Source organism: Neltuma alba, unplaced genomic scaffold (genome assembly GCF_004799145.2).
Source record: "Neltuma alba isolate B1F8T4 unplaced genomic scaffold, ASM479914v2 tig00011126_pilon, whole genome shotgun sequence".
In the NCBI taxonomy this organism is placed as follows: Eukaryota; Viridiplantae; Streptophyta; class Magnoliopsida; order Fabales; family Fabaceae; genus Neltuma; species Neltuma alba.
Genome location: NW_021635862.1, coordinates 23,632 through 39,587, shown reverse-complemented (window position 1 = coordinate 39,587; position 15,956 = coordinate 23,632). Strand labels below are relative to the sequence as shown.

Here is a 15,956-nt window from a genome sequence, read left to right as displayed (position 1 = left end):
TTGCCAGGCTGTTTTAGCCGAATGTACGTACATCTCCCTGCCTCCGCTTATTCATCCCTACACCATCTGATCGCACGTGGCCACTTCCCGTACGCCTGGTGCCCACAGCGCTCGTCTCTCCCAAACCTACGCCCCTGAAACAATGTCGGAAGGTGGACCAGCAAGGCCCAGTCAAACCGTGGGCCCACGTTTGAAACGTGTGCGGCCCACAAGCTTGACACTTGGAGAATCTGCATAACCATTGACGCCCAAGGGTAAAAAAAATTTTTAAAAAAAAAATAGGGGAAAAAAACCTGCTTAACCGGAGAAAGACACGCACCCGAGAGTGACAGGATTCATCGGCCAAAACATAACAGCGCGTGACACTAACCTCCGAGCAGCGGGGGCTGCCCCCCTGGTGAAAATTGGAGGGAAGCGAAGCACGCGGGAGGAGGAGCGCGTTGAGAAACGGTGGGAGAGGGCGGGTCGTTTAGGGAAGTGGGAGGAAAAGGAAAACAAAAAACGAATTCCAACCGCTTTTGTGGATACCGGTGCAGGAACTATTAATTTGCCGCGAATATCAAAGCGAATGGGGAACGAAAATGGAATAAAATAACTACCACCGAATAATATATATAAATTTAATAAAGAGGAAACAAAGAAAAAGAAGGAAAAGGTGGCGGTTAGAATCAATAATGAGAGACGTGAGAGAGAGGGAATTTCAATCAAAATGATAAAGAATGGGCGGCGGTGGATGAAACTGTGAACTGAAATTGCAGAGAACACATTCCACACCGACAGATTCAAGAAACCAACAGAATCTAACGAAAGAGAAATGAGCTAATTATGGTAAACAAAATCAAGGGAATGCAAAATGAGGGAACGAATATGGAAGATGATGAAGAGAATATGAATACAAGAAGATGAAAGGAGGAGAAGCTTACCGATGGAAGATGATGGGGAGAGAAGGAATATAATGAGATGCAGAGAGGAGGGGGGAGACAGAAGCAGGGAGAAGGGGGAGTATTTATAGATGGAGGAACGAGGACAAGTGCCCAGAGGTGGGGCCCTTCCTGGGATTCTACTAACTGCTATTTTCAACTCCTTTTTTTTTTGTATGCAATTACTGGTATAAAGGTGTTTAGATAAAAAATAAATCATAATTTTAAAAATAATTTTAAGATATATGTAATAAATATGTAAAAAAAATATTATGTGTTAAATAAAAATACTTTTTAAAAGTGTTTCTGCTTGCCCAGATTGTGTCCGTCTTCGTCCTTGCTGCAAATTAAACGCATCTTTCTGCTTCCACGGCTGCTGTTTTCTGGTATTTCCTTTTTGGAAAATTGGAAAATTTTTTGTGGACGTCTCTTGCCTAAATGGATCCGAGTTTCACGAGACATAATGTTCTCCTCTTTGACTTCAACCTCCCCTGTAACCTTGTAATATTTTTCTTTGGCCCCACAAACCTGTACAAAGTCATATACCTCTTTTTTTTTTTTTAAGATATTCTTCTCATTCTTAATATAAAATCTAATTATTAAGTTAATTCTGATTCTAAATATAAGACCTATCTTTTTATTTATTAATTTTTGTTAGATTATCCCTATGAATACTCTCTCAACCATAATCAAATAAGTGATGGTAGGGAGATATTAAGTAAGATGATTATGGTGTTTAAAAAAAACATATCATATTTTTTATAATTAACTAATTTACCTAATTTTTTTAATCTAATCAAATTAGTTAAATAAATACTCCTCCGGTCCTAAATGTAAGACCCTTATACTAGTGAGTATAAGGGTCTTACATTTAGGACTGGATGAATATTATATTAAAGATTGGAGGAGTATAAGGTAACCCTTTTCGTTGGCCAAAAAAGAAGGCATCATCCTTTTAATTTATCAGATCTCCATCTCATATGAATCTTCGTCTTTTTACCTCTTTTAACATCCCAGCCGTACACATACATGCATATCTTCTCTCTACTGAGAGCTATAATTTCTCGATTTGACCAAATCTAACTTGTTGATTTCTCAGATTAATTAAAAAAAACAAAAAACAAAAAAAGGTATGCATTCCGACTTATCTGAATACCCTGACTTATAATAATTCAACATGACTTGTTCCCAACTCATTTACTTATAACTCAACTGGATCATTGTGAGACTGACGAGATTGTTATTTAGAGGCCAATCACACCCCAAACTATGACTTCACGCCACTCTTTCATTATCGTGTAATTTGAATGAATTTTGTTTGGCCAAAAATACATATATGAATTGGCAACGAGCTTTAGAAATACATGTAAATATATTATTCGATTAGAATTATGAAATTCTACTATATGTTTTTCTATCATTCATTCCTCTTTCCATCTTATGCGGAAAGTTTGGGGATTGGACATAGGCATAGCTGGGTTATCAAAGCTAACTCAAGGTTTTTTGGCCAAATAAGCTAACTCACAGTTGATCTTGATATCTGCATCCCTACTTTCTTAACATCTCAAGTTCATTGCGTTAATTGATTTCTACTCTTGTATATATTGACATTTTGCCTGGATATATATATAATTGACTTTATTGTACTAAACATTTTCACCCTCCGTTTTAAGATTCCAGGTGGGCAATTTACTTAAAGTTTATATTGTATCAATATACTCTTGTGTGATTCCTGTTGAAACATACAGGGGTGGGTGCAGGTTATATATAATAGTAGCCGGTTGCAAAGTTGTTTTACTTTACACGAAAACAATTTTTTGGATTAAGTCCATCAATATGTTGTTATATGCTCTGTTTTTAGGAATATATATATGTGTGTGTGTGTATATATATATATATATATATGTATGTATAATGTATGTCTCGCATTTCAGCCGCTAAGATAAAACTTTCGTTGTAGATAATTGTTCACGTATACACAAGTGGTTTTTTTTCTTTTTTTGCCAACACAAGTGGTTAGTTACGGATATAGTGTAAGTATGTAATACTCCTTCGGTCTTTAATATAAGACTCAATTATTGAGTTAGTTTTGATCTTAAATATAAGACCAATTTCTCATATTTATTAATTTTCTTTAAATTACCCCTATGGATACTTCCTCAACCATAATTAAGTAGAAGAGGGAAATGGGGTATTAAGAAAGATAATTATGGTGTTTTAGGAAAAACGTGTCACATTTCTTAACTAACTTACCTAACTTCCTTAATCTAATCAAATTAGTTAAATGAGTTTTTAAGGACTGGAGGAGTATGTTTTTCTTAGCTGCTATCCAAATCATCTGTGTTAATCTGTTAAATAAAGTATGTATTATTCTAAAATTTTAAATTTAAACTCTCCACGTCTTATTGTAATAACTAGCACCGCGCTCATCACTATAATGAGAATTAAAATCACACCCTATTCAAGCATATATTGCAAAACTAAACTCAATATATATATAATTAATTATATTTTGTTCACAAAGAACTTCTGCAAATTTAAATTTTGGTGCATTGCAGCATTAAATTAAATATCTTAATGTTCTAATTCATCAATTTGAGAGTATTTTATTAAGTTATGACATGATTAATTAATTTTGCGATAATTCAATACAGATTATAAAAAATAGTGGTTGACGTGTAGAGATATTTTCCGTCATATTTAATAATAAAAAATAAATTATTTTTACAATCTTTATCACACATTCGCCCATAAGAAGGTAGGAGTATGTCATAAATCAATCATACGCATAGTTGCAAAATCCATTAGTTTTTTACGTGGTCAATTAGACAATTTTTTAATGTATGCCGTTACTGACACGTAAAAAAGAGAGAGAGAAGGTACAATATAGAAAGGCTAGCAGTCAAAATAAAACCAGATTGACTGGTGTTGATTTGGATATATAGACTATGTTTTGTCTAATAATAATCCTTATTATTATTAAGGATTTTTCCGTATTAAATATAAGTCATTTTATTTATGTTGTATCAACCACTCTTTTAGTGTTAATTGTAAGACCAATTTTATAATATAAATATTTTATATTTAGGACCGGGTCTTGATTTAACATATTTCCTAATATTACTTGTAGGTTGCGTTCTCTCTATATATATATAAAAGAATTTTAGTCCTAAATAATAAATATAGATTACTCTATGAATTTTTGGAGTACTTAATATTTTTTTTCTTTTAAAAAATGTCCAGATTAATGTAGGTCTTTTTAGATTGATGGTGCTAATTGGTTGGCAAAAAATATTGATGGTGCTAAGTATGGAGAAAGATGAAGACTTTTAAATTTTAAAACTATTTTAACGGATCGGAGTAACTTATTTTTCTTGATTTAGAAGATCCATAACTGCAAGTAATTTACATCGACAAATAAAATTACAAGTGATTTCCAATAGGCAATATCCGAGTTTGTTTGTTTGTTTCTTTTTTTGCCAGATATACTATCTGAGTAATTAAAACAGGCATTTTTATCGCTAAACCATTTATTATCAACGAGAATCCTTTTTTTTTTTTTTAACGGCAACGAGAATCCAATCTGATACGTGCAAGATCAAATCTTGATTTCAAGACATGTCAATCTTAAGATGATAGATTTGTATGATGCCCAAACAAAAAAAATCTTATGATAGATTTGTAAGTATCATATTAATGTTAATTTTTTTCATTACATATTGCTTTGCTACCCATTAATGTCATAATTAACGCTTGAGAAATGACATATATTTATCTAGCATCAACTAATAGTTTACTCCACCAAATCAAATTCAACAAGGATTTTGCTTGGTTTAATTTAAAATTCCATCATTTCACAAATGAACCTAGCTATATATAGACTTCTAAAAATATAACTCACATGACTTGGAGAAGAATTATATATATATAAGAGAAACTAATTAGTAATTACATTATATTTGTAACAAAAATTTACATTATATTGTGCACACGCCCAGACATAAAAAAAAAAACTCGAATTTATACAATCCAAATACAATATAACATGTTTTAACAAGCCGGACTATATTTGTGCCACATGAAACTCACAATAGTTTTCCGATCTTTTTTTCCCTTCACAAAAAAAAAAAAAAAGACGACTAACAATGAACTTACTTACTCACTGTGTAAAACTTTAAATCGACGTTCCGTGCAAGTTATAAAGGTAGGCAGGTAGCAATAATATATCCTAGATTGAAAATAATATGCCGTCAAGTATAAATTCCTTACTCCTCCGGTCCTTAATATAGGACCCAATTCTTGAGTTGGTTTTGGTCCTAAATATAAGACCCATTTATCATATTTATCAATTTTCTCTAAATTACCCCTATGGATGTTCCCTCAACCATAATTAAGTAGAAGAGGGAGTGGGGGTATTAAGAAAGATGATCATGGTGTTTTAGGAAAAATGTATCATTTTTCTTATAATTAACTAACTTACCTAACTTCCTTAATTTAATCAAATTGGTTAAATGGGTCTTATATTAAGGACTGGAGGAGTATTAATACAAAGAAAGCATCAGATTACAAATCTACAAGTCGGTGGAATATTGACCAGCTAAACGGTATATGATGGAATAATTTAATCGAAAAGAATAATAGAAAAACAAAGAAAGTACTCAATTGTTCAGCAGTCCTAATACTATAATGTTACTTTTGAGATTCAAACTTCTACGAATTAAATATTAAAGAATTTGGAATTCCATGTGATGCTTTTCCATAAATAAAAATAAATATATGCTGTTTCCTGAAACTTTCCATGAAAGATTTGGTGCCATTTTCTGTGTTCACTCATGCATACCTAAAACCACATGCTAGCTACTTTATATATAATACTACTCTGAGGAGGAGGAAGGAAGAAGGAAGAAGAAAAAGGTCTGGGAAATACACGGATGAGATAATGAATAAAGTCAACAGTTTCGGTTGATTCCATATAATTACACAAACACCCCTACAGGGCTAGGTCACTGGTAAAGGAAGCAAAAAAAACTTAGTAGTTAGGGAGTGAAGTATTCAGAAATCGATTAATCAAATAGAATAGATTAGCTTGGTCTTGCAAGGGGGTGGAACCTTAATTGCTTTCTCTTCAAATTCTTTGAATTTGACCCGCTTAGGGAATTTTCCATGAACCTTCCTCAGCCTTCGTTTTGTTGTCACTCAAATGGTCAAAGAGTTCATATGGCTTTTCGCTTAATAAAATCAGAAATGGAACTGTGTTGCTTGGGATTCTCGCTCTCATGCAGATGCCTTTTGCAAAAGTGTCTTCCAACAAGAGACACGGTAAAAGACTATGATATATATATATATATATATATATATATATATATAATCTGACTCGGTCCATCTACGGACCAAGTTCACAAGAATCTAAAACATCAATGTCTTCATAAATTGTTCAAAGCCTGGAAGGGTCCGGTGTGGTTAATTTTGGATTTTATCAGAATTAACTAATACTCTTCCGGTCCTAAATATAAGACCATTTTTATAGTGCACTTACACTATAAAAGGAGTCTTATATTTAGGACCGGAGGAATACCTCCCAAGTTTTGTGCATAGCATGTTATGGATGTTATGTTACAAAGGTGCAAATACAATTTGATATCTAAACTCTTGGATCGTGCAGCCAGAAAATTGCAGTTTTTTTATTCTTAAGCCAGAATTGTTTTCCCCACCCTTTTTCCCTTTCTTCATCTTTGTGATGAACTGGACTCTGAACAGAACCCAATTAGTTTCAGTATGGGCTGTAACATGCCGAGTTCTGAGGAAGTAGATCCATATTTTTAGTTGTCCCCTCGCAAGGATTTAATTTATTAAATGTTGATTTTCAAGTACTTACTGGGTCAACTAGTTTTGCCTCGGCATTTGATTTGTGTCATGGGTGAGTGCAAATATTTAAATTTATCATAATAAATTTATTTGCTGGGCGCAAGTTTATAGCAAGAATCAAAGATGTCCTGGTAACTAATAAAGTTTTTAATTCTGAGAACAGGATTAGAAGGCCCAGTGCAGTAAATGGATTAGTATTTCTTTTGAATGGAAACTAAACTATAGTTTTAGAAGTATTTTTACGGTATATGAAATAAATATGTGAAGAAATTTGTCTTAATTTACGAAAAAAGTGTTTTTAAAGAGCATTTCTGAAGGAATCCAAACACCCACTTGAATTTTTTTTTGGAATAACAAGACAAGCTAAGCTTGATACAAAAAGAAAGTGTCTAACTACTAGTCTGGGTTAACATTCCCAATAGCTTCCTCTAAATCTTGGTGTAACATCCTCAAGCACCAGTCAGGAGGTTCTGAACACCCACCTGAATCTAGTTAGTTAAGCTGTGTCTCTGGCTTAACCTCATGAAAATGCCCAATATCTACGTTCTACTCCTCCGGTTCTATTTATAGGATACAGAGAAAATATTTTTTTGGTCCTATTTATAGGGTATTGAGAAAATTTTTTTGTATTAATGTATAATTTTATCTTTCATTTATTATTATGTTGACTTTGTTTACATAAGGTATAATATATATTCAATAGGGATAAAGTTAAAAAGTTATTGAAATTTAAATGAGAGATAATAAAGTTTAAGGTTTTTCTTTATTCGTGTGAAACATATTAAAAATACCTTATAAATAGGACTAGAAGAATAATCAATAACTGGCAGTAGGCAGTTGGATGGACAGCTAATATTGAAGAAAATTAAATATTATTGGTGCTTCATTTATAACAAAGATTGTGGATGTTTTCATTAGCGGTGGAATGTCCAGATGGAGCATCAAACCAAGAATTGATTATCTCTCTATATCGATAGCCTATATTCTGAAAAATCAACATATGCGACCTCACCAACAGCCACGGAATTAACATTAATTATATAAATGCCGCATGCAGAATCATATTAGCACATGTGAAATTTAACGGAAAACGGGAACTTCAGAAACAAAACAACTCAGTGCATCTTCCCGCGCCGCATCGCATTTTCGCGTTGGGCGCGAAGCTGCAATTTGGGAAATGAATCTATCAATCTGATACTAATGGAGCTCAGCAGATCTCACAGGAAAGAAGTTGTCACTAAGTGACATCATAATTTAAATCTTGTTGCCTGCGGAATGGACACATTGACCTTTGACTATGGACATAAACAAGTCTACAAATAACATTCTCAAAGTTGTACAGCCAAACGGAAGAAGCTGTTTGAAAACAGAAGCTGTGGATCCCTTTGATCGAATTATGAACCAAAAAAAGCACTATGGATTATCCGGGTGAAGCTTACAAAATCAAGATTCAACTAAGAGGGTGTAATTTCATCAATGTTCAATTTAATTTTTTAAGCCTATTTGCATCATCCGTCACCTTAACTTGCTTTTCTATTTTGTGTGGAGTCATCTATCAACCTTTGCTATGTAAAAATCTCGTTCAACTGATCCGCTCCTCTTGTATCTGAAGCTTTCTCCGTTTCAGTTGAATTGGGCAAAGCGTCTTCATCAAGCCTTTTAGCACCCAATCCCTCATTAGATTCCATAGTGGCTTGAAGAAGGTCTAAAGGTGTAGCTGCTGGATCCAACTCTCGACAACCCTTTGGAGCATTATTAGCTTCTTCGCCTGTAAGCATGTAATTAGGAACCTGGTGAGAAAAGCGAAACATCTCCCCTTTAGGAATCCTCGTCACCCGATCAGGGTCAGCATGCCTTCTAAACACAGTCCTGAAATCCCGAAGCTTAATCAACGGCGCAACTAATATCCCGAGCTCCTCGTCAAAATCTTCAAGCACCTCCACCATATCATATTTGTGTATCACTTCATCTGGAGTCTGTTCATTCCAATCGGGAGACCAGTCCTTATAAAGAGCCCAGACTTGCCCTTTCAGCGGAAAGATACGAATGACTCCTCTGTTGCCTTTTGTCCACCTAACCATGTGTGAGAATGAATTTAATGACTCAGTGATTTCATGCCTGCCAGTCCTAAAGTCCCCACAAGTTTTAGTAAATCCAGCACCTATCCAATCTATGGGACCCAATTCACTGTTGCTTCTAGAGTTAAGCCAGCTGATTCGCATTCTAAATGGCTCCATGGATATCACCTTGTGAATCCGAGCATAATAACGAGGCATTCCGTCATCATCATCATAAGCAGCCCATACCTGGTCCTCAGCAAAGGCATTCTCAGTTCTATCCACGTCAAAATTGTGGAAATCAGGGTCTGGAACATTCATTATGATGTAGGATTGATCCTCCTTAACGGTATTATCAGATGTGACAGGGAAAGAATCACCTTCTACATGACAGCTATTATCAAGAATGGAGTCTTTATGCTTCTTCGAATCAGATGTTTTAGCAGTCAATGTGCTTTTTTGTTTCTTATTCTCTTTGGACTTGCTTGTGATCTTAGATTGCGCCACCAATTTCCATTCTTCAAGTTTCTTGCGAATTTCACTTTGTGCTTTATCCACCAACATATTTCGGATTTCAAACAATGACAACTCTCTCGTACTGTTAGGCTTCATGCCTGAGAAACCATAGCTTCTTTCAGTTTCCCAGTTAGCTTTTCTCAAATCAGAAGCATATCCCATACCAGCTGCTCCTTGTCCCGCGGTCATATGGTTTGCCATGTATCCTTTAATACCATTCATACCGATATCATCTGTCCTTCTCTTCTTCCAAGATTTCTCCCCTTTATGAAAAGAACCATCAGTCCTCTTAGACATTTGACTCCTCTCCCATTCAGCAATTGACGGTGCTCCCTCACGTTCCCTTCTGACTTTCTCACTAGCCTGCTGCACAACACTTGCAGCTTGAGCAGCAACAGACGATGATCCATCCATACCACCAAAACCAGCCATGCTAGAGTGAGGACCCCATTGATAACTTGCTTTACCATATGACGACATGCCTGAAGTACCAATGGCTTCTGAATTTTGAGAAACTGTAAAGTTTTTTCCAGCATTAGCTTGATTATTACTTGAAGCGTGATGTCGAGAACTTTGATGCTGCTGGCGAGAAGACCAATTTGCTGATTTGAAATAGTTGGGAGGTGGCTCCTTCTCTATAGCCAAGAAAGCCTCATTACAATTGGGACATAGAAGTCTATGATTCAAATAAACCCTAAGGTATTCATAATGAGTCCTGCATCGATTACAAATAGTCCAAAAGGTGTCAGCCTTCTTCTGTGGACGAGGAGCCGAGCCATGGCGTGCCTGGGAATTACTATTTCCAGCCCTCACATTTGAAGTTACATTCTTGTTAAGATTATAAAAACCATTTGAACCAGGTACTTCTGATTGAGATCCAGCATGGTTAGGTGTTTTATGTTGAAAACCTTTCAAACTCCTCTTCAGGTTATATTCTAGTCTCTTGGTTTTATCTGACAACAAACTCCATGCCTCTGAAACCAGCTTAAATGCACCCTCTGCACCTAAAGACTTGTTTTTATCCGGGTGAAGAGTGAGAGCCAGCTTCCTGTACTGTTTTCTAACTGTCTCTTCATCATCAAAGGGGTTCACTCCCAGTATACCATACCAATCCATTTCTCCACTAACTTTATTCTCAGCAGAGATATAAACATCAAGGTTGGTCAAAAACTGTGAAAGACCATCCAGTGCAGGATATAAATTTAGAGCCTTGAGAGCAAACTTCTTAGCACCAGCATATTCCCTGTCTGAAAATTTCTTCTCTGCTATTTCCTTGGCCCTAACAGCCTCATCCTTGTTGCAATCCATCATGTTCCTTCCTCAGCAATTGATGTACTTCTTTCCCGCCTAGCTAAAAGAAGGCAGGACTTCGACTAAGCATTGGATTCTATACCATACCACCTTTGATTGACTGAAGCCCTAAAATCTTGTACCTGAAGGAGAAAGAAAATCAGACATGTCACTCATTGAAATTAAAATTAAAGGAAAATAACAAATTAAAGGTATCTACTAAGAAGTTAATACAAGCACAAGATAAAATGTCCACATCTTATGTGAATATCCAAATAACAAATGTTACATTAAACTTGATAAAATTCATGTAGAAAACGAGAAAGTACTAACATGGAGACTGTGATGACCTTGACCCATAGCTAATGGTCTGAGGTGTTAACTATTGGGCTAATGTGTGACGTGTCAGTGTGAGAGAGAAGGACTATGAGTTTTGTATATTTGGGGACTTCGGTTCAAAGAGGATAGGCAATCAGTTAGTGTTGTTGGGGTCAGACTCTAGCCCCTAAAATGCTATGGGAGTAAGCTTATTTTCATTATTTATAGCTGCTTAGATCATATTCTGGCAGTATTTGCTATCTTTTGAATATCATTCTAGACTTGGAGAGTCCTGCCATGTATTATTTCACTGAACGTCTAATCATGTGCCAGGATTTAAAACTGACTACAGCTAGTGTTGTTAAATCAAATTTACAGACATGAAAAGCTGCTGATATCCTGGCTATCATAACATAAAAATAGACCAGGAAATGGAATCAAGTGAGTTGGCAAGCAGTTATCCTATACTAAAAGAAAATGACAAGATAATGGAGTCTCACATCAGAGATTCATAAGTAATCCTTGAAGAATGTAAATATGTTACTTATGGGAGCATTCTGGGAGCTATTTGCCTGTCAAGGATGTCATTGTAGGAAGTGCTAATTACTCAGATTCTTGAATTATGGTTGTGCAACCATGTTACTTTTGTCATGGCATTCAGGTTTCTAGGTCTACATGTGTTTTGCTTTTAATTCACCTGGGATTTGTCTGTAACAAGTAGGAGTTTAAATATTATGCTGCTAGAGAGAATTGTTAGAAGTAGAACTACAAGTTGTCAAGATCTCAATCTTGACACTAAGATTGCACAATCTTATGATCCTACACATAGCAATCAATTCCAATCATATATAAGATCTAAAATCTACTAGGATTACATTAGGATTGCAATCCAGTCCATTCAGTCCTATCTTGGAAACTTACCTTTTAATTAAAAAATAAATATAGTAAGTTGAGCTTTTCCCGGTTCTATTATCCTTCTGCTTGACTAATTGATGATTAAAAGGAACTTGGCTAACCAAATAAGGTTCCACTTAGATTACTCCTTTTTTTTTAACTATTAAAAGTTACCATCTACTTCCGAAGACACTATTATACCAGCATCTTGTTTCAACAGAAAAAGTGTTGAATTGTACAGCTACAAAGCTAGATCAAATAATCCATTAAATTTTAATTCTAAATAAAAAATTAATATTCTATGATGGGTGATGCTTATTACATGCTGCTCCTGACTAAGGTCCTGTAGTGCAGGCAGCACAGGTAGGTGCGACAAGGGGGGAAGATCCTATGAAAAACAAACGGCTTCAGTGAAAATTTACACTTGGTCGCTTTCAAATAAACTTTAGAATATATCCCACAGTGAAGCTTCATTTCAAATCATATTTCTAGCCATGCTACAGTTGGTTTATTACTACAAATTGCAAATGCATGTTTCCAAGAAGTTTATAAATAAGGTAATTCAAAAGAATCATACAAGCTCTTGATACAAAATTCTTCCCTCCTAGAATATGCATTACTCATGCAAATTTAAACAGCTTAGAAACAAACATAAAGCAATGCCCTCAAAGGGCTTATCCAATTGGGCTAAGCTTAAACATCTTGGAAGTAATGACTAGTAAAGAAAATCGGTCCCAAAAAAAAAAGACTAGCAAAGAAAAGCATTAACAGCCAATTGGGGGGGGGGGGATTATTCAATATAAGATCTGTTGGATCTCGTACTCAGAAATGACTCTTCCAGAAGATATATATAAAGCAAGAAATTTCCAAAAGGAAGGGGGGGTTTCCCCACATCGTCGCCCTAACGCACGATATTTCATATATCGTAGTTTTGATTTCTGAAAACAAAGTGAAAACAAGAAATGTCAAATGCAAAAAGGAGCATTTTTTCGTGTTATTGGTAGGTACTCATTCTGTGAGAATGGGGAAAATAGCGGCCAATATATCAATAAATTTTCTCTCGTTAATTAAAAAATTGCCATGTCTGGACAGCTCTGTTTCAGTAAAATAAGAAGAGAGACTGCGCAAGGCATTCATTAATAGCGGTTTGGAAACTCAATTCATATAGTGGGGAATTTTCTCTGGACCCTATACAACACTTAGTTTCATAACCTCAGAAGCTAGCGTAATTATAAATCGTCACAAATTAAGAGTACGAAATTTGACCCTTCAGAAGTTACATCAAAATCGCAGAATTCATAGTGGGAAATCATCCAAAATCACGATCATAGCGAATCGAAAACTATAATTCATGGCCATATAAGCACAGAAATGATGCGAAATTCATAAGCTAAATTTTCTTCTTCATGTATCTCCATAAAAATTCTTGCACGAAATACCAAAGAAAGAAAAAAGGAGAGAAGTGGTAAGCAACCCAGTGGTAATGTTCAGAAATTACCTCTTTCCGGACACTAAATTCGAACTCGAAGTCAGCTGATGCACGCCCAGGATCTACAGCAATATGCATTTCAAATAATTTATAACGGTCGAAACAAATTTGAATTCAGCAATTCAGTACCATGAACTGAAACCCTAGAGTTTGATATATCCCAGATCTAACGAACGATTTAATTTGGAAGACAATCTTTTGACGACCAACAATGATAGAACTAATGAATAAGTAAAATTACCTAGTAGGAGAGAGGATGTAACGCTAAGCAACTTGAATCTGAGACGACTGTCACCATGTACAATGACTAATCTGTAAAAAGGCTCGAGAAACTAAGAAGAATCTGTTTGCCACAAAATACTTGAGAAAAAGAAAATAGAAAAATACAAGGGAAAGTAAGTATGGAGCTGGTTATATATAATTCCTTTTTTTTTCCCCTCCTCATTTAATGTTAACCCTGATGGCCCTTTTTTAATACAAGGAGGTGTAACCCAAGCCTTAACCAGGGTTAACTTTTAACCCTTGAGTCTGGATTTGCTGCAAATGGTCAAATATTGCCTTGTCCATTATTAAAAGATACAAAAAATTTTATAGCTTAATGACATTTTTCTAGAAATTTACAAATACCTCTGTACTTTTTAGTACAAATGTACTAGTTCACACAATTCAACTGAAATTCAACTGAAAATCTTAAACCTAACATCATCTTTTCCTTATTACGTTACATCACACATAACTGAAATTGTTATTAGAGTCATATATTTTCTCCCCTTTCTGGTCTTCCACGTGAACGTCACATTGGTGAGATAGATCTCTGACCATTGTTTGATCCCTATATACTCGGATTTGAGATGAAAATCTGAATCCCTTCTCATGCATTTTATCAGCATTATATTAATGTTTTCCTAGAAATTTATGTGATCACTAATGTTAGAATATTCCGTTGCTTCAAATAATAAATTAGAGTGAGAATATATGTGAGTAGGATCAAGGATTTCGAGCCATCTAATGTGCTAGGAAACATTAATAGCCCGCCATTAATCTTGATTAGGCCATGGTTTCTCACATGTGGAATCTATTCTAACTTCTAACTAATTTTGATAGGTTTGGTCTATTTGTTTCCAGAGTTGACAAGTGCAGTGATTCTCTATCCATTTTATTATTTGACTATACATAGTAGATCTTTCCTCAACAAGTGATCCATCACATCGTAAAACCTCGACATAATTCATTATTAAACTCACGACTCAAATGATTACCTTTTTTTTATCCCCTTCAAGTGAAACGTCAATAAGAGGCCAATATCTGATTGCAATAAAAATTCTATGGCCTTGATTGGTTTTGTGGATGGAATTAAACGTTATAAGTCGAACTTGCACAGCCTTGAGACTAGAGAGGCACGATACGTACTGGAATGTGAACTTACTGCTTACCCCGATTATCCATTACTGAGTGACGATTATACTAAGATTCCCACATCATGACCATTTAAAATGGGTTAATATAATATTTGATTTCCAACTTTACAATTATTTTGATTTTAGCTTTTTAAATTTCAAATTATAGATTTTGATTTCTTTAAAAAGCAAAATAGTCCAGATTTTTGTTACGTTATAAGGACTAATATTTTAAATGATAAAAAATTGAGAAACAAAAATCTATGATTTAGAATTTGAGAAATCAAAACAAAAATTAAAAGCAAATTTAGAAGATGAAAAATTGTATTAACCCGTTTGAAATCATTGGATGCAACCTCTAATACTTAATATAAAACTTAGTTAACAAATTTGAGAAGATTAAAAATTAAGGAAGTTAAATAAATTATTTTAAAATATTATATTTATTGTTCTTCTCTAAACTAATTTCTATGACTTATAGGATGATATATAATCTCATAATACATATATTTATCTCAAAAAGATTATATAACATATGTTATATTTCTTCCATTCCTATTTATAAGTTTTAAATTTTAAAAAAAATACAGCTTGTCTTCTATTTAGATTTGTCTTAATATTTAATGTATTTTTTCTAATTTTACTATTAATTATTTATTCTTTCTCATCATATTTTTCCATAATTCTTTTTCATGATTTTTCTCTAACCTGTTTAATGTTTTTAATTAATCTTAACTAATCATTTTTTGTCTAAAAACTAATTATTTGAAACTTATAACAAGAAAAAAATTAAATAATTTTTTAATTTTTTCCAATGTTCTTAAATTAGTCAATTAGGTTTTAAAAATATGAGGTAACAGATGATTAACAAGTAAACAAAGAAAAATTTGTTGTTCCTACACAAATCAGTAGCCAACAAATTTCATGGGTTGACTGAACTTGGCATAAAATTATTGTATACCTTTTCCCTTATAAATTAACATCGCCTGACTGTGCTAAATGGGAGGCGAAAACAAAAATGAACGAATAAATCTCTAGTCGGTCATGCTCGTCGCCCTCCGCAGAGTGAAGTCAGCAAAAAAAAACAATGTACTTAATATAAAAATTAGTTAATTAATTAACTTGAATAGATTAAAAAAAATTGTTCAATTAATTATTTATAATAAATACATATAATTTTTTTTAAAATATCTTTGTTAATCATATATAT

General features: G+C 34.1%; 1 protein-coding gene across 2 annotated transcripts; it reads right to left on the bottom strand.

Annotated features, from left to right (window-relative positions):
• Positions 1 to 8,008: 8,008 nt before the first annotated feature.
• On the bottom strand, positions 8,009 to 13,718 carry LOC114761579 (uncharacterized). Of its 2 annotated transcripts, XM_028950984.1 has the most exons (3): positions 13,591 to 13,718; positions 13,359 to 13,411; positions 8,009 to 10,791 (listed from the first exon to the last, which is right to left on the bottom strand). In XM_028950984.1, the coding sequence occupies exon 3, from the start codon at positions 10,667 to 10,669 to the stop codon at positions 8,351 to 8,353; it is 2,319 nt and encodes a 772-aa protein (XP_028806817.1). In that variant the 5' UTR covers positions 10,670 to 10,791; positions 13,359 to 13,411; positions 13,591 to 13,718; the 3' UTR covers positions 8,009 to 8,350. The 2 variants fall into 2 exon arrangements, with proteins under 2 accessions (XP_028806817.1, XP_028806818.1); XM_028950985.1 differs by lacking the exon at positions 13,591 to 13,718 and having other exon boundaries at positions 13,359 to 13,546.
• Between the last annotated feature and the right edge of the window lie 2,238 nt (positions 13,719 to 15,956).

What these genes read in the sequence shown, in the direction of transcription:
- LOC114761579 (XM_028950984.1), bottom strand. Translation starts at nt 10,669, where the DNA reads ATGATGGATTGCAACAAGGATGAGGCTGTTAGGGCCAAGGAAATAGCA.